A 19,196-nucleotide genomic window follows, 5' to 3' on the forward strand; every position below is an offset into this window, starting at 1 on the left:
TCAATGTCAATGTTTCCATAAATCCTAGGAAGCCCTAGGCACATAATTCATCCTTCATAAATGCAACAGGAGGCAACTGGTATCTCAAAACAAGATTCTTGGGCCAGACTTCCTATGAAGGTAAAGGAAAAACTGTCAGTTGGCTTCTCTGAAAAACTTCTGGTGACAATCATCTGATGAAAAGTACCAGTAATGTTCTCTGAGAACATTTCTTCTCCATTACACTAGGAAACACTCTGGTCCCTGAAACAGCCCAAAGAGATCCATTGGATCTGGTCAGGTTGCATGAACAAGACTTAATATGACAACTCAGTTTGAGAGCCCTACCTAAGTTCTGTGTCAGATTCCATATTCCCCTAGACAACAGGACTTCAACCCAGAGGCAGGACAGATATCACGTGGAGACAATAAAATAAACACAACTGTATATGCCATGAACAATCCTTTAGCCATTTTCCTATCATTGTAGTACTTAAGGTTCCACCTCCAAAGACGTGCTTTGCTGCTCAAAAAGGCACCATGCAACACCCACCAGAATTCAGATGAGCTCTAATGTCCTCCCAACCAGATACACCAATGCTGATGATGAAACATGGAAAAACTAAGTCACCAATTTGACCTGAATAGTTTTATTAGGAAGCAGATCAAAAGATAGAAGATCAAAATATGTTATCAGATGGGAGAAAAAATGAAACATTAAAATCCAATGCTTGGGGTTCGCTTTTCAACTCTACAGCAGTTCACTAAGAAATGCTGTTCATCTTAAAGAATGCAATTTCATTCACTGGGCAATTCCACTCGAGATAACTTGCACGCCCAGGCAAGTTACTTCACATCCAAAGCAACTGCAAAAGGAAAGAAGTCTGTTTCAGTACTATGGAACAAGGGGGTAAGCCCACACCTTAGGGTGTGATACACCATTCTTTTTCGCAAGGGACAGAGCATGCACAGAACAAACTGGCATCAGACAGAGCTCTCTGGCAAAAACAAAACAGTTAAAAATATACGGGGGAGCAAAGAATAGGCCATCAAGAAAAAAGGACACTGGAACATCTTCCTGGCAGCTGGATGAACTCACCTTATACCCAAAACCCCATCATCCTACTTAAAAGGAACGCTTAACATTTGTCAGCTGTTTTTCTTCCTTAAAGCTCAAATTAGAGCTGCATATGCAGGAGAGCCCAGCATTTTTGCTGAATGACGTAACTGCATATTCCTTATGCAAGTAAGGAGACATTATTAAAACCAAAGAATATTTATCCTAGGCTTATATTGATTGTGTCATATGACTTGAGCATTTACTTTACAAAGCTAAACTTAAAACTGCAACAAATTCTCTAAGATATGTAGGGGACAGACTAATTTGTAATCTTTCCTATTTATCCAGAGCTGCCAAAAAACTGTCTTGTAAGTTTTCCTTGTCACTAGTCAGTTCCCAAACCTATCAGAAAAGGCAATGGAAACAGCACATGGCAACCTATTCTGTCCAAAGGAACATCTGCATTTCATATTAGCAATGGAGAAGTGAAATTTTTTATTATAGACCGAAGAACTAATTAACAAGGATCTCAATCTCATCCGGTAGCTTGGCTCACAAGTACTTTGAAGCAGCAAGTTTCACACTATATACCACAAAGGACAAAAAAGCCTTGGCAAAGGACTGGGGAGAGGAAGATCTCCTTGTTAGGAGACGGGCAGGAAGTGACTCCTGCTGGGAAGACTAAGCTTTTGCTGCACTTGGGAATTTGTGAGTCACATTAAAAGAAGAGAAACAGATTATGGGCTCTGATGCCATTTGTATTAAAGAGATTTATAATACTGATAATCTTAATCCTCCTAATTATGTTAGCAGTCTTGGCCACTTTCCAGAAGTTCTACAAAAAATACTGTAAAACATCATCTAAAGAGAAAGGAGTTGCTTTAAAGAACAGCGCATGTGACCTTTAATCAAACTGCTTCAGTTCTGTACACAAGTTTATTGCTGTAGTGATCAATCTTGTAGATATTACGGAGTAATTTATGCTGGAGGAGGTAGAAAGGAGGTAGTGATACATGTTTTCCTTCTGCAAGTCTGCATGACTGTTCAGCTTTCTCCTGAGAGTACTTAGTAGGACTGGATACAAAACCTAAGCAGCAGAAGGGCAGTGAGAGAAGAGGACAGGAAATAATAAAATGAATAAATTTGGTTGACTAGAGAAGCAAAAAGTAACAATGTATGGTAACTACTGCTAGTGAAATTAGGATATTAACCTGACCAAAAGCAAAGGTTATTCCATCCATCTTTCAGTATATATATTAAATATACTTATAAAATACTGATAAAATATTGTTCTGTGCATTCTCCTAAAAGACAATCTTTCAGACATTTACAGAAGTTCAATAAGTCTTCATCTTAGATGTAAGGCTGGGCAAAGGGTTCCATCAGACTTGCACAGTCGACAGCATTTTCATTCATCAAAGCAAGGAACCCAAACGGAATCAAAAGCATGGGCTCTTTTCAAGCAGGTCTTTCTTTGCACCACCCTACTATAAGACAGAAATTGAGCTGGTGAAAGTGACTGCTAGACTTGTATGCTGCAAACAAGAAAAACATGCTCACACTTGGCAGCTCAAAGGGAAGGCCTCCCCCCCGCCTCCCCAAACATCCAAATTTATTTCTGTAATTAAAGAATTTCACTCCGCATTAGCAGGAAGGGGTCTAGGAACCACTGGATCCATTTTCACTTTGACAACTACAGGGCAGTGACACACACAAACACTGACTAATGAACTTGCCACAACGTAGTATGCCTTTAGGTCCTAATCAAATACATGTCAAAGGGCAGCTCTGCTTTGCTCACAACCTTTTCATGGACTTTAGTACTGCGTTAGTCAATAAATAACATACATCAGTCACCTCTTGTCTCATTCACTCTCTCTAAATTCATAGAATTGGAAGAAAGATGATAGGATCCTATACGCTGTAGAAGGCACAAAACTATTTTTTGATTTAACCAAGGGTGCCCCCAAACCAGTCACAGACCAGAATCTCATCCAAAGCCAACAGCACCCAACCCACTAAGTGATTTCCAGGTGGGCATTACAACAACTGCCAGACCCCATCTCTACCAGAGACTCACTCCAAAGCCAGTGGAGCTAACACAAGCCTTTCTGGCCATTTCAGCCACCTGACAACCTAGTTTATGCTTTCTGTTTCTGTATCTGGTACAGCTCCACTCTTAGACAGCTGCCTTTATAGAATCCAGTGTAATCAGATCCCTGACACACCACATCAAGTAGGATATATTTCATTCAGTTCTTGCACCAACCCCACTAAACAATACCAGCATTTAACACATTTCCAGAGTTCAGAGTCCTGTGTTTTTCACTCTCCATCTCTGCAGGCATTAGGGCTTCATCTTCAAGGTACCTCAGTTACATGCTCCACTGTAGCCTTCCACTGGTTGGTCAGACTCCATTAGTTGTTCTTTTTATTACATGCCTTCAGTTAAAGGCAGAGGAAACATCTAGAAAATATGTTCTAGCATCTACACACACTATCTTCCTACACTTGATTTTGCTACTTTAGGAGGACACTAGGAAATTCAGGAATAACAAGCTTGTGGAGTGTGCATGGTATGGGGTGGGGGCTGAAGGAGAGGAGAGGGGCAGGAGCTTCTTTTAAGTGTTTTTATAGTAACTAGTCCTGCAAGGAGAGCACATCCTCTTAACTTCAGATTCAACACAAAAAGTGGTATTGCAAGTTTCTGTGCAAGGGCCCCTGGCAAACATCACCTGGAAGAGATGGGAACTGCACAGTTTCTGCAGTCTCTCCCAGGATAATTAACACGTAAAGCTTCTTCACCTTCCCACCTGATTTCCCTCTTAATTTCCAAGGCAGTCCAGAGCTCCATGACAGCCATGAAGATGTCAGAAGATTCCCCAGAAGCTGGTTTTCTTTTTATTAAATAGAAACAAGTGAGGCTGTGACAAACAAAAGAATGCAGGGCCAGCTCAGAAGCAAATATACAAAAATCAACATCTCAAGTGAAAACTTTAACATTCTGGCTCAATTTCTATCTGGAAAAAAATAAATACAAGAATCAAGCATGAACTTCAGCTACCACTGGTCTTCTGTGAGCCATTAGGCCTCCAGCAGCACAACAGAAACCACAAATCTAAAAAGCATCGTGAAGCATTAGCCCTGCGTGTTTGGATGTCTGCACTCAAAATAACGCCTGCAAACGCTCGTGCAGGCTGCCCGATAGCAGTGTACCCAACAGAAAAGGAAGTCAGAACTTTGTCTAAGCATGCGTAAAGATTTGTCACAGCCTGCAGTTTTCCATGTACTTATCCAATGCCTTCACAGTACACTTGCATGTGCTGAAGGCAAGTGCTCCACCCCACCGAAACAGACAGATTATACGATGCATAAAAGGGTTGGAAATTCCCTACAGATTTAAGGTCTGGGTTCTAAGCAGTAACGTGGACTTTGCATCAGATGATCCTATACTTTATAAAAAGGGTTCTCCACTTCCCCAAATAGCTATTTATTAGGTCTACCTTGACTACAGAAAGAACTGCTCCCACCTATAATGCACTGTACCAAGCTTCCAGAATTCAATTGTTTCCTTTAAAAACAGGATCAAAGGATGGAATTAGAATTTAGGCTATTTTTTATAGTGTTAGACGACTTGATAAAAATAAGGATGCTTAGAAAAAGTAGATGAGTTCTATTCCAATAAACCTCTTTGAATCATTACAAGAAAAACAGATATTTTTATTTCCATCAGAGAAGCAGTAATAAATGTTTTGGATGGAAATCATCTAGCCACATCCAATCAGCGGTAAAAAAATAAATAAATCCATCTTTGATTCAATTTTGCATATCCCAGAAAGTTTCTTTCCTTTAAGTTAATTTGTGTATTCATATGTTAATTACTGCCATAATTTTCTATGTAAAATTGCCACTGCCTTCCAGCTACAGCAATGTGGGCCCTTTCTTTTCAAGAAAGTTTCATTTGTTGCTGAAATACTTCTAGCTTCACACACCTACATACATATTTCTTCACTCTTCATAAATAGCCCCCCCCATATAGTTGCATACATCTCTCCCAATCACACACATGAAGCTGAGGATAAAAATGCAAGACTTCGAAACTACAAAGAAAAAAAAGGAAAAACCCCAAAACCACAGTCTTGGACAGCTTACAGAACAAAGCTGATAAAGGAAATGAAGGCAGACAGAGTCTAAAAAAAAAAAAAAAAAAAAAAAACACAAATTCAAATTTCTGTATTCCATTCCACCAGCTTCTCTTCCTATGATACTTTGATCTAATAATTTTTCATGTGAAACTAATTCACAAACAGTTTTGTTCACTATCAAGTAGTAGAACTTGGAGAACCAGAATTATTATATCCACCACTACAAGCCACTGTATTAAAATTTTTCCTCTACATTCCAGCTGCACTGTCACATAGTGCAAGATGATAGAGAATCAGACCCTGGAACCTAACTTCTCTGAATTACAAAATTTGATTTAAATTACTTTCTTCATTGGGCAAAGGAGTGCTGTTCAACTTGGATCAGAATTTTAAAGCACATGAAAATACATTAAAAAGCTGTTACCAAGACCAGGTGACAACCCAAAGATTGTTGCATTGTCTGCCTCTTAGAATTCAGCTGTTCTGAGCCTGTAACTACAACCAAGCAGAAAATTTGTCCTGTGCTGTCCACTAATGCACCGCATGCCCTGCTGCACGTTACTGCATCTCTCTCAATTGAGAGGGTATTTATATGCTGATGAGGTTAGAACAGAGTTCAACCCCAAATAATCTTTCAGGAAAAATACAAAACAAATTCAGCTACCCATAAAGCCTGCTTAGAAGAAATCAAACCCTACCCAAGCGGATCCCTAAGGAGTTTTTCCATTCAGCTATCTGTCTCCATGTTAATCTGCCACGCGTCTCAGAGCATGACAAATGAGTTGCAGTAAATTCAGATGATCCTTACTGAGAGACTCTTACTGAAAATCTCTTCAGCCTCATCCTATTACCCACTCAAATGTACTTAGACAGTCATTTTCTCAGCTCTAGATTGATTAACAGGACTAACAGGAACAGATTCCAGTGATGCTCACAAAGTTGGCCCCTTTGCATTATATTTAGGAATGCATTCTGTATATCTTACATTAAAAACAGAGTAAATACTGCAGCAAACAGTGTGATTATATCCAGCTGCAAGAAGAGTACCTTTCTGGTGTTCTGAAACTGAGCACACAACTTACAAAGAAGCATACACTCTGTATCCTTCTTCCCTAATCAAGAGTAAAGACTTTAAAAGAAGAATTTTGGTCTCTTGCAGCTTTTCACAATTTGTTAATGTTATCAAGGAGCTCTCACAGGAGGAAGGACTTCCTGCACCAACATTCACTTAGATGCTCTCTTAATTTAGGGTAAGGATGGAGTAGTTTTTAATTCAGCCTCATCTACAGAAATGGTGAATGCCCAATAAAAAAACAAAAGCCTTTTCAGATCATGTCAAAAGAGTCTGGCAATACACTAGAGAGCTTTTAATCACATTTACAAACCCAGAACATAAATAAAACAAAAGCAAGGAGTAACTGAAAACTGTGCAGTGTTCTCTAGGGCATGAATTTAACAGTTTTACACAAATTTACAAGCAAGACATTCCATTAGTAAGTTGCATTTACCAATGACAAGGCATGAGTTAATAAACAAGCCTTGCAGTCTGCAGTCCTAAAAGACTTATGGTTTCATTAGGTGAGAATCTCCAGGAGTTTTGCTTATGAAATGAAATACAAAAGCCCACTATTAACTGCTCTGTCTTGTCAGATCTACCTGCATCTGCTCATGGTCTCCAGCCTACACTGAGAGCCCTCAGTGCCCAGAAGCAGCCCATCTAACACCAGTAGTCCACCTCCTGAGGAGCTTCGTCTGCTCTTCACACGCTGGTACTGAGGTTATTACAATGCCGTTTTGGTGAGGATGCAATAACTGGGATACATATAATCTTGCCTGCAATTAGATAACCAGTATATCTCATCAGCAGTCGCTGACCTCCCCTCACAACCCTTCCGTCCTTCATTTGGAATGAACAGTTCCTTCGTACCTAATCTTAATAGGCAAAAAAAATCTCCCCAGCTAACATTTTTCCCCCTCAGTAAGACCAGAAAATCTCTTAATAGACAAAACTTTGACCACTTTATTTTAAACAATAGACAACTTCACTTTGAGCTACATTCTGAAGACAGCATTTATTTCTTAACCCAAGCTTTCCAAAGCAAGCTGGGAATCTTACCCTCCTTCTATTTTATTATTTAGCATTGGAACCTACCTCTACCATGAAACAAAACAGGTTTCTAGAACTTCTTGCCCTGAGGATTTCAGGTATGCTTAAGATCTACATCTAAACTCTGGAGCCTGAGGCATTTACAGCATGCACTTCACTAGCAGTTTGGCCATCCTTATTATTGCCCATATCTCTGCAATCGTAACCCACATTTTTATGCCAGAAAAGAACTGAAAATTCCTCGTCCATAGCCCAAATCAATGACAAAAATAATCCAAACCCTTTTGAAAGGTTATGTGTGGCCTTCCAAGTCAAGAATTACCAACTGCTCAGTCATGGAATCAGACAGGATATATTACTTACTTTTAACTGGTATTTTATTTAAATATCTAAAGTTTATTTTACAATAAGCTTCTCTTATCTTATACTTTTGGCTCAGTATACTGGTAAAAGCGCAAGTTATCATTTCAGAATGAATGCCCTGGTCTCTTCTGTTGAAGTGAGCAGTTGCCAGTTAGAAAAGGCTAAACTGTCAATTACAAGTGCAATACCTTTCATCCCTACAAGCTCTGAAAAAAACATAAATTTAGGGCGAACAGCATTCTAAGGTCCTACACATTTTTGTGAACAAGAGAGCACATGACCAAAATCAAACAAGCACTAGACATAGTGTTCTTTCTATTCTCTCTTTCCCTTAAAATAGAGGAAAGCAAAAGAAGCAGCAAACTCTGTTGCAATCATAAAGCTATATATGTTCCTGTGGTAGCATATTATAAAATTTGCACCTAACTTCTAAGAGTGAGCAGAAGAATTGAAAGAACTATTCCTGATACAGAAAGTAGCAAATTAAAATGAAACAAACCAGAAAAACCCACAAACCTTTGCCTCTTCTTTTTGGACAGTGCAGTCCATCTGTCCCAGCTTCTTCACACAGTACATCCAAACCTTCATAAACATGACAAAAAAAGTAGAGAGGAGGAAACTGCAAAATCTGAGGGTGAAGGCTCCTCCCCTGCAGTCTACATGCTGAGGGCTCTCAGCTAACTGATCACAAAGCAGCTCTTACAGTCCTTATTCAAACAGTTCAGCTCCAGGGTAACAAGTTCAAAGTGGGAGGAGGCAAAAGAAGGCAGAGGGTGGTAACAATCTCCAACAGACACTTAGCTGCTTTTATATCTGCAGAACCTGTTCTTCAGGTTGGAAGCTGAAACATCTGCTTACTGCCGTTTGAAAGTTGCACTCCAAACCTCTTCTATACTAACAGGTCTGTAGAGGCAAAACCATATTTAATAATGCACAGACAAGCAACATGTGGGAGGGCAAGTTAATCATTACTGTGCACCAAGTTTGTTTTACATTTTGGACTTCCTTGTGTTAATGTCAGTAAAGCAAGTCACTCCCTTATCAGGTCTGTTATAAGGAACAGCAGAGAAGCATGCAACAAAAATGAAATCTGCACAGAAATTTCTATCTTGCAAAAAAACCAGCAGATAAATTGTAAGAGATACGTCAGTTTCCTACAATCACAGACATCAATCAGAACACAAAACGGAAGAAACAGATTCTTCTTGTGCATTACAGCATAGCTGAGGTTGGCAGGGACCTCTGGAGGTCATCTGGTCTCTGTCACCTAGAACAGAGATACTTACTGTGTAACCATGAAGGAGGGAACAGCTGGCCATGGCAACACCAGGCTGCTTGCACCATTTCTCTTCAGTATCAGCTGAACCACCACATCAGTAAAAAGATCCCAGGGCCTGGTAGTCTCCGCAACCATTCCTATGACAGAGCATATTCAACAGACTGTCAGAGGGTCAGCAGGCAGCGTCTGAAAGGCCCTAGAGTCCTTAAGGCATGGCTAGCTTGTTTTTTCGGCTTTATGCACTTAGCTGCTTAGTATTGGGCTAGGAAAAAGTGCTGGTTTGTCATTCCTGGTAAGGCATTAAACATTTATTTTCCATACAACAAGCACACCACCTGTGCAGTCTGCATTCAGATCAGCAACTTTTTTCACTCTGAATCTTCTAACTCATGATTTTGGTTTTGCCAGAGGATGAATTTTATGGGAGAAGCAGGTTTGGCCCAGAACAAGGAATAATCCCAGGTCATACAAACTACTTTCTTTTGGTTCTGTATTTTTAGTCCCAACAGTAATTTTTTGGGGAAGTGTCTGGCGTTGTGTCCACACATGCTTGGCATATTGTGTGTCCCCCACTGTACAAAATACCACTGCCTAGAACTGGTGCAATATGCACTAACCCAAATTCTATGCTTAGCAAATTGTGTCACGTAAACAGGGAGTTAAAAATCTCAGTGTAAAACAGAGGCCTCCATTCAGATCTAAACTTACTACAGACTACATCATAAAGAAAGGAAACAGTATTTGAAATGCTTTTTCCACAACATTTGAGAGCCTAATATTGTATATACATTCTGAAAGTCAATGGTACCTTGTAGGTAACTCTGGAGAATATCACACACTTTGCAAACCATGCAAACACAAAGGTACATTTCTTCATGATGTTACAATGACAATTAACTGCCCCAAAACATATTTGAGTGGCTGTAACGTGGATGTGAACTGTTTCCTTTTTCCTGAGAGCACTCAGGAGCTTGTCACAGCACAAATCAACCGAACTTCTGGAATATAAAATCCATTCAATTTGTCAAGGGCAGAGACGCACAGAGAAGTTAAACACATTTTAACATTTACAGGAACAGAGTTTTGGCAGCCCTAAACCGCAAATGATGATAAGAAATAGTTAATGTGTGAATTGAAAAATCAGTAAATAATTAACAAATTGGTTCCATAAAACTTTACTGCAAAGAACAGACTGAATAGACACAAAAGCAATGACATGACCATAAATCATTTAAAATGGGTGACAATTTGAATTTTTAAGCATTATTAAGGTTGATTTGTGTTGTCCATGACAAAAATTGCTATTTCCCCCCAGAATAGGAATAGAGCCTGTAATCAGTCACACAACCTTGCACCATCCTGTAATGGTTCATTACACCATTTTTGTTACAGCTTTTGGATAATCTCTGACTATGCTGTTTATTTAAAGCTATATTAAAAATAACTATATTAAAAAGAAGGAATATATTCACCCATAACATTTTTAAGGGAAGAAAATCTGACCTTCAGAATCCTAGCTTTATCTTCAGCTGTACAAATGGTTTCCAGTCTAATAATTAAGTGCCTGTTAGCCAGTCTTCAGTGGCTTTGCAAAAGAAAAGAAATAAAATAAAATAACATCACCACACCTCTCACGCTTTCTTTGGTTTTTTGACCTAAAAAAACAAAACAAAAATGTATTTACCAACTTCAGTAAAACAGCAACAAACATTTACCCTGTAGACTTAATAAAACACATCTCATACAGAGCACAAGAGAAATTTTACCAAGCACTTGAGCCAACATCTCAGGTGTCACCTGAGGCTGAGTTAGCAGCACTACCAAGATGTCAACCGATTGTTCCCAACTCCTCTGAGAATTCTTATGTTCAGATTCCCTCATGATTCAAGGGAGATTAACCTCGACTGTTTGAGGAAATCTTAATATATGAATCTACAGAACCTACCGCAGACAGTAGGAAGATTTAGATATAATTTAGATGCACTTGCTGCACTGCCTATGCAATGTTGATGTGGCAACCAGTATTTTTTAAGATGAGGTTACCAAGGCTTGTAATTTTAACAAGCATCTTCCCACATTTATTTTTCTCAACAATCGCACTACTAAATATGTGAGACTGTTGGAGTCACAGTCCTTGCTTGAAACAAGATCGAAACATCTGGGAGTATGAAGCGAACCAGAATTCTATACAAAATGATCGAAAGGTTGTCCAGGAGGTTTAGGTTCGTATTTTTAAGCAGCTTCCAGCCTGTTACCTCGGCACAGCTCGGGTCACGGCGCTGCACCGAGCCCTCAGAGGAAGGCGCACGGTGCCTGGGAGAACTGAGGGAAGCTGCGGGTGTTCCTAATGCAGGCGCTCCCCCTGCCGCCGTGTTTAAGGAAATGTCCTCACATTTCCCCTCACATCATTTTACAGCCAGAGGGAGCAACCTGCGGCACCAGCACCCGCGAGCCCTTCTGGCAAACGCCGGCCGGGACCCACCCCGGGCAGCGATGTTCTCAAATAAACCCCTTACCACCGCCGAAGCGCTCAGCTTTCCCTTTCCCTACACGTTTTGTAAACTTGAGTTTACAATTAATAAGACACCAAGGGAAAAAAAAAAATAAATTAAAAACGTTTTGATAGAAACAAACGGGCGGCGGGAAGCAGATAGGCAGCATCCTGTAATGGCGGTGCGCTGAAGAGAGGATGGCGGCAGGGCTGCGGGGCTCTGGCCGACCCCTGTAGGTGGGACCCGCTTCCAGGGCTGCCTCTGAGGGGAGAACCAGCCGCAGCACGACCCCTGAGAAGGAAAACCGACCCGTGAGGTGGCACCGGCCGCCGGCTGAGGCGGGACAGCCGTCAGGGGGCGGTGGCTGCCGTGGTCCCCGCCTTCCCCTCAGCTTCCTGCCCTCGCCGTTATGGCGCTGGCCGAGGCCGGGCCGGCGCGGGTTGTGCGGAGCGGCCAGAAGGACGAGCTGTACCGCAGCGGGCTGCGGAGCGCGGCCGGCGCCGCCCTGCACGGCCTCGCGGGTACCGCCCGGGGGGCGCTGCCAGGCCCGGGGCCGCGGGGAGGGATCCCCCCCCCCGGCTCCGTGCCGCTTCTGTGCGGTGGGGTCTGTGAGAGGCACTGGGCGTAGCGCGAATGTTTGTAAAATAAGGGTAACGGTGCTTTGCTCTTAGGTGCTAAGAAGTGGCTGGAGTGGAGGAGAGAGATCGAGCTGCTTTCCGATGTGGCCTACTTCGTCCTCACCACTTTGTCAGGTAACGTGCCCAGCAAATTATTTAGAATCCAGCGTTTCTTCTGTGTAAAAAAAGAGCTTTCTGCTCCGGGTATGAGCTATGTTTTGGTGACCATCAAATAGCGTGAGATGGCTTGACAGTGATTTTTTTTTAATGGGACTTTCTGGTCGATTTTCTATAAATGCCTTTTATTAAACACACTAACCACTGAATTGTCGGAAAGTTGAGTTCAAATTCAGTTTATAAAGCCGGATATTTATGTGTTCTTTTTAAAAAAGGGAGGATGACATCGTGAAAATGTAACCCTGCTTTAAGCTTAAAACTACTGCAGATATCAAATGCTGATGTAAATACCACGCTCATCTCATTCAACACAAAAAATGCAGCTACTTCTGAAACCCAAAACCTGGTATCTGTTCCAATCTGAGCAGCCTGTCAGCACTGCCCAACCATGCAGAGTGGTATTACGATTGCTGTCTTACCCTGCTTGTTTTGTTACACGTGTTATTTAGGTTACCAAACTCTGGGTGAAGAATATGTTAACATCGTCCAAGTTGACTCAACCAAGAAAAGGGTACCTTCTTTTCTTCGACGAGCCGCCTTCATTTCTCTTCATACTGTAGTACCCTATTACTTAGAAAAGGGATTGCTGCATCTGGAACATGAGCTGCAGCTTGAAGCTGATGGGGCAAGAACCCTGCAGAGCAACCCAGCGTTTGGCTTCTCCAGCAGGACCTTAATACGAAACTGGATACAGAGACAAGTCAGGGAGCTTACAGACCAGCAGAAGAAAACAGCCTTACAAACTGTGTATGTTCTTAAGCAATCCATTCCTTTGCTTCATCGACTACATCTGGCAGTATTCTACATCCATGGCACTTTTTATCACCTATCTAAAAGAATTGCAGGAATCAGATACGTAAGTGGATCTATTTATTGTTTGAAGATGATATCCACTGCAGTATTTTGGCTTCTTTTGGGATGTAGCATGTGTAAAAGGGATACAGAACTTGGCTGTAGCTGATTATGATATGAGCAGTGCAGACTGGGTAACAGGGAATTTTTTAATAGCTTACAGAAGGGTTATTCCTTCCAGGTAAAAGGTTATGACTAATGAACGTGAATGCGCTGTTACAAGTTAATACCCCGTATAACCTTAGAATACTGTCTAATCCAGCCTGTCTTCTACAGATAGACAAAAAGCAGCTTTATAAATCCACAGGAAATACTTAATAGTTTTGAACAAAAATAAGTACACATTTAGATAATATATTTCTGTATGATGAGCTTAATTTCACATTTTTTTCAAGGAGTGTCTTTCTGAAAGGCATCCCCAGCCACTGGCCCAGAAGCACGTAGACACAAGACTCCTCAATAATTCCCTGATCGAAATATCCTGTCACCGTGGAAATTAAGTGTTTGACTGTTGGCTCAGAGCTAACTAACAGCAATCTGATTAAAGCAATAGCTTTAAATGGACAAACAGACAACCCAAGACAAATGATCCTTGGACAAACAGCAGTTAAGTGTAGCCTAACTGAAGGAGATGCATCCAAGACACATTAGACATACAAAGAAACAGCTGACTGACAGTTCAATCACTCCTAGAAACATGTCATTTTTTTAGACAGAAATGAAAATCCCAAATCAATAGTTTATTGATATGGAGGAGGGAGAGGCATAGCTTCATAGAACTTCAGCAACTAAACATCCCTCTTTGTGTGCATTATGCAGCTGCGTTTTGGAGGAGTGCAAGCAGAAGATCAGAGTATTCGATCAAGTTACAAGTTTCTTGGAATAATTTCACTCTTTCATCTTCTTCTGACAATCAGCATTCAGATGTACAGCTTCAAACAAAAGCAGAGAGCGAGGCAGGAATGGAAACTACACCGCAGCCTGGCTCCTCAGAAGTATGATGATCTTTGCTTACTAGAAAAGCAGTACAAGCAATTGTTGGAAATGTAGTAGCTTTCATGAACAGGGAGAGCACTGGATTTTTTTTTTTTTTTTTTTCAAATTTGAGTAAACTTTTACAGTTTTCAGTATTTTTTTTTTACATTTGGAATAATTACATAATTTGAGTTAGAACCTGATGTAACTAAACATCTGACACTTACCTCATTGTTCTAAGCATTACGTTTCATGCTTTGCTTTTATGTATAAGACTTTCACAAAAAGGGTTAATACTCAAAGGTGGGGGTTACTTTAGGATTCTGTGTTAACAATTTTTTCTTGCAAACAGGCTACACAAAATTAATACCTACCTGTGTTAATTAGAAATATGACCAAGGAAAAAGCTACTGGGCGCCACTCCCGCTGCACTTTGTGTTTGGAAGAACGGAGACACACGACAGCCACACCTTGCGGCCACCTGTTCTGCTGGGAATGCATCACAGAATGGTGTAACACCAGAGTAAGTACAGAGGGACAGATAGAGGCTGGAAGGGGTAAATATTATGAAATTTCTACTTGAAAATACCTGTCAGGCTGGTTATTGAAGTAATACCTTTTCCCTCACTAAGGCACTCAAAATCCCCACACAAGGCTTTACCAGGACCCATATATTTTATTAAATTAGGATGACTATGGGTTACATAGATTAGGTAAATAAGGTAAGCACTTTTCTGATCCAGCCACTGAAATGCAATTGGACTAACTACACAAGTCAGACACAAATGTAATTCCTTTATCTGAAATATATATATATATATATATCTTGGTTATAATTCTGGCTGCAAAAACAACAAAGCTGGTAGTGTTCTAATTTCCAGTAAAATGAAAGAAGCTACAACTGAACTGAGCTAGCTCTTACACATGAAAATACATGGGTTTTGCTCTGATTAGTGAAATAAAACAATTTTAATCCATTAAGGATTTTATAGATATCTTGGAATAAGGGGTTATCTATTTATTTTCTGAATAAATACTGTTCAACAGAGAAAGATAACTACCACTTAAAAATAAAAGCTTTACCTCACAGGTTATGCCTGTGCCATAACTCTGATGTATCACTGTGGCTGTTTTAGAAGTGTGTAATCTACATAATTTTTCTGACACTGATACTAGTATTTGTCTGATTCTACCACAGCTAAACTACTTGTCAGAGTACTTCCCAAGGATCCCAGATGGATCTTGACACTAAAATCACGATAGTCAAAGTATCACTATGAAAGACCTGTATGTAAATCCACCAAGATTGTACTTACACAAGCTGTTAAGTTCTACGATAGACAGATCATTTAAAACAAAATAGAATGCAGCCTGTAAACAAACAACATCCTGATGCACATCAGGAAATATCCAGAGTCTATTCAAATTTGTTTGTAAAGACCTAGCTGGTGTTCATCAGTCTGGCCTGAGTGCTGCCAGAAGCCATGGTAGAAATGGTTTCATCTAGTTGCAGGGAAAGATTAGAATAATTTAGGTAATGATCCTTTTGCATTGTAGCTTTACTCAATCTTATTTGGTCCCTTAGAGGACTGTGCACCTTAAAAAAGTTGTTCTTGTAATCTAGAATGAAGACCAGTATTCACTTCCCGTAACAACTCTAACTGGAAAATTAATGAAGAACTTCACAAGTTAGCATTCAAAATTGCCCTGCATGAAGTTCTGGAAACTGAAGTCCAGGCTTTAAAGTTTGAGTATAGAAGTACACAGAAGGCTACTAACAATTTCAGCTGTGTTTTCAGTATGAGTACTAGGTGGCAGAAGAGCCAAATCTGTTAGAGGACTTATTTTATGCATTGTTGCCTATTCTAAACATGTCCCAGATGCACATAGCTGTAGGTAGAAGTATTAAAAATCCATTACACAGTGGCCTTTCATACTTGAAAGCATCCTTTCATTATAATGGCATCTTTACATTATTCTTTACCCTAAAGACTTGGTAACTAATTTACCCAGAGTAGTTCAAAGTCTATGGTACAGCATTTTTTTTTTGTTTGTTTCAGGTATAGTTACTTTTCTTAACGTTGACAACACTTGTAAGTTTTAGTCTTTTCAGATGTGCCAACATGAAATCCTTTGACTCTCCTACTGGATTCACCAAGCAAAGATACACAAATTTAAGATATTTTAGAGAACTAAGAATAGTTTTTAACACACAGTTAACATCTTCAATACTTTAATACTACTTCTGTCATATATGAATGTTTCCTTATAGTGGCCCTGCCATTTTTCTTCACAAATAGCAAAATTAACCAGTAGTAGTAGTAGTATTTCTTCCTAGAATTAAAAAAAAAGACACCAGAAGAATTGTTGAGAATCTATCCAGTTTGTTTTGACTTACTGCTTCAAGAAATGCCTGTTAAATAGCAAGTAAAAGCACAGAAGACTCAGGACAATACAACTGAGAAAGACTGCCTGAAATTCTGTAACAAACAAACTTTGCAATGAGACCAGAGTGTAATACACCTTGAGTAAAAACATGTATGATGTAGTATAGATATTTTGGGTGAAGAACGGCAATAAAGAAACTAGCAGTCTACTAGCTCAGCTGCAAATAAAAATAAGGGGAATTATTTTAAGTACAAAGAAAGGAAGAAAACCTACATCTGAAAATAATATATGGCAGCATTATTTAATATTCAAGGGAAACAACATGTGAGTAAAACCACAGTGACTATTTGAGGGACTTTGCTAGACAGGCTTCCTCGTAGGTGAAAATCCAAAAGGTTTTTCTCTAAGGTTATGAAGTTACTTCAAGGTAAGATGTTGAATGTTGTGTACAATAGCCACAGACTTAAGGGTATATTTTAAACAGCACCTCAAATTGCTCTTTAAGTTAGGCTATCTTACAAGACTTTACATGGTTAAGCTTGTATCACAAACTGGATTAAAAAAAATTGTTTTAGTTACAGCAGGTCACTATTTTCTAGAAGCAGTCAGTATTTGGATTTTTTTTTTTTTATTTTTATCTTTTAAATACAGCAATTTAATAAGAATCTTTTTTTTTTTTTTTTTGTAGACAGAATGTCCACTATGCAGAGATAAGTTTCATCCTCAGAAACTGATCTACCTACGTCACTACCAAATGTAAAGGAAAAAATTTGTTTCATGACAAGCATCTTCACTCTCATACCCTTTATAAAGCGGTCATACGGCTTGAATTAGTCCAAGAACAAGGCTTTATTGTAAAACCGGTAACTGCCTGTACAAGGTGGCACTTCATTCCTGTTTTACAAAATAAATCTATTTCTGCCTCTTCTCCTGTTTCTTGCAACATGGTTCTTGACCGTATTAAAAAATATGTCTAAAAAGTGCCTACCACAAATATAATACCGTTCTTCACTTTGGACAATGAAAACTTTCAGTCATCTTCTCAATCTCTAAATGTAAGTCTGAATAACAAGTTTTCCAACTTTTTATAACATGCTTAAGGCATCAGTAAAATTCTACTGTATCTAAGACTCCCTTTCTCTTGTTGCATTACAATAGCCTTGCTCTTTGCTGTAGACTTCAGAGGAAAAACAAGCTGTACACAGGTCCTTAGTTTAACTGCAGATCAACACAAGCAACAGATGCAAGGCCAAAGTAATGCAGAGGACAGATAATTCTGCACACTGATGAATTAATGTGGAGCATCCAAACTCAACACTCTCCTACCACTATTGATATCAAGACTTTTCGTCAAGTATTCCATTTAGTCTATAGCAAGGTAAGAAGTGTTGTTCCAAAAAACCCTAGTATGCATACTAATAGCAAACTGCTCAACTATAACATTAATTTTATAACACAGCTTAAGTTTTGTCTGTGTGGCATTTTCTACAGCCTAACACAGGGAAGAAGCTGACTTCAGCCACAAGCCCCCCTACCCCTCTGTATGGGAAGGGTTAATTAGGCCAAGCCAGTATGTTGCAGTATAAACGAGGAGGGTTCAGCAGCATCACTTCATCAAGGCTCATTCCCTTAAGTTATTACTAGTTCAGTTACACAGGTAGAGCAGCAGAGAAAAGAACTAGGTAATTGTTAATGCACCTTCTAATTTCATGTTTGAAAATATACAAGATTAAGTTATTTGTATTTCTTAAATACAAATGGAGAGGGAAATCCAAACAATCCCCTCTGTGAATCATGAGTTTGTTTCAGCAAGTCTTTCACAAACAGTACTGTATATGGACTTGGGGTGGGGAGGAGGCATGCTACAGTAAGCACTTTTAAGATAGTTATTCATACCATAGCAATCCTGGTTAGCTAGTTAATAATTAAGTCTTCAAGTGTTATAAATCCTCCAATAAAGTTAGTTGAACGTTTCATTGTATCTGTATGTGGAATGAAAAGAGTTGCCAGTAAAAAATAATGCCAACATTTCAGCATTACTTCACAAAAGCTGGTTTTCAGAGTCTCAATACCATCCCTTTCTTACACCAAAAACTGCCAGGCATGCCCCACCTGCTCAAAACTGTAAAGACAAGAGTAGAAGAAAAATGGTCCATGTGACTCAAAATGTGACCAGCTAAGGAAATGACTACTTTACAGTCATCCCCTTACAAAGGGAAACAGCGAAGAAAGATAATTAATTGCACATAGAAACAAGTAGGAAGCAATTGATGACTGAGAAGGAGCTGGGAAGTTGTCAAGTTTTTCATGTGTTCTGTAAGGGTAACTTATTTTTAGCACTTATAAGTGGTAAAAATAGAGCAGTTTAACAAAATGCCATCAAACTTGTCTGGCCTTTGCAAGCTGAGATTCAGCTAGGGAACTATACAGTTGTCTCAATGTCATCTACAATACATATTTGAAAAGTGCTAATCCCACAAAGGAAGAACAGCTGTTACCTAAGAGTGAGAAGGCATTCATTCTTTATGCTGCCACTTAAGTTAGAAATTAAGTGGAGGTAGAAATTTCTAATTTGCAATGACTGTCTTTAGTACCCCATTGTTTAACAGGAATCCTCCCAGTTACTAATTTTAACATTAATAAATTTAAAAAAAAAAAAAAAAAAAAAAAAAAACCACCATACTTTTCTCCCCGATTTGCCCTCATATTCAGAGACTCCAGGAAACCTGAAGACAGCTCCTCCAAATCAAGACTTTCAGGTT

At 39.5% G+C, this 19,196-nt stretch overlaps 2 protein-coding genes and 1 long non-coding RNA gene across 7 annotated transcripts in view; 1 reads left to right on the forward strand and 2 right to left on the reverse strand.

Moving 5' to 3' along the window:
- The window catches only part of PLCH2 (phospholipase C eta 2), an 80,463-nt gene extending 72,232 nt beyond the window's left edge, over window positions 1–8,231 (reverse strand). For all 4 annotated transcript variants that reach the window (XM_032201350.1, XM_032201348.1, XM_032201353.1 and 1 more), the window contains exon 1: window positions 8,171–8,231. The gene's annotated coding sequence lies outside the window, so the exon portion shown is untranslated. The remainder of the gene's footprint in view (window positions 1–8,170) is intronic.
- A 732-nt stretch (window positions 8,232–8,963) lies between these two features.
- Window positions 8,964–11,618, reverse strand: LOC116497499. The gene is made up of 3 exons (XR_004254116.1): window positions 11,450–11,618; window positions 10,437–10,518; window positions 8,964–9,070 (listed from the first exon to the last, which is right to left on the reverse strand). It is a non-coding gene; the product is annotated as an uncharacterized LOC116497499 (long non-coding RNA).
- Window positions 11,619–11,834: 216 nt separating this feature from the next.
- Window positions 11,835–19,079, forward strand: PEX10 (peroxisomal biogenesis factor 10). 2 transcript variants are annotated; one of them, XM_032201252.1, is made up of 6 exons: window positions 11,835–11,946; window positions 12,097–12,177; window positions 12,669–13,075; window positions 13,891–14,066; window positions 14,434–14,569; window positions 17,123–19,079. In XM_032201252.1, exons 1-6 carry the CDS (start codon window positions 11,835–11,837, stop codon window positions 17,192–17,194), a joined length of 984 nt encoding a protein of 327 aa, XP_032057143.1. In that variant the 3' UTR covers window positions 17,195–19,079. The 2 variants fall into 2 exon arrangements, with proteins under 2 accessions (XP_032057143.1, XP_032057144.1); XM_032201253.1 differs by lacking the exon at window positions 17,123–19,079 and having other exon boundaries at window positions 14,399–14,465.
- Window positions 19,080–19,196: the final 117 nt, after the last annotated feature.

Source organism: Aythya fuligula, chromosome 21 (assembly GCF_009819795.1).
Source record: "Aythya fuligula isolate bAytFul2 chromosome 21, bAytFul2.pri, whole genome shotgun sequence".
Classification (NCBI taxonomy): domain Eukaryota; kingdom Metazoa; phylum Chordata; class Aves; order Anseriformes; family Anatidae; genus Aythya; species Aythya fuligula.

What these genes read in the sequence shown, in the direction of transcription:
- PEX10 (XM_032201252.1), top strand. Translation starts at nt 11,835, where the DNA reads ATGGCGCTGGCCGAGGCCGGGCCGGCGCGGGTTGTGCGGAGCGGCCAG. An exon ending in CGCCCTGCACGGCCTCGCGG is followed by an intron (nt 11,947 to 12,096) that starts GTACCGCCCGGG and finishes CTTTGCTCTTAG; the next exon opens with GTGCTAAGAAGTGGCTGGAG. An exon ending in CGCAGCCTGGCTCCTCAGAA is followed by an intron (nt 14,067 to 14,433) that starts GTATGATGATCT and finishes TGTGTTAATTAG; the next exon opens with AAATATGACCAAGGAAAAAG.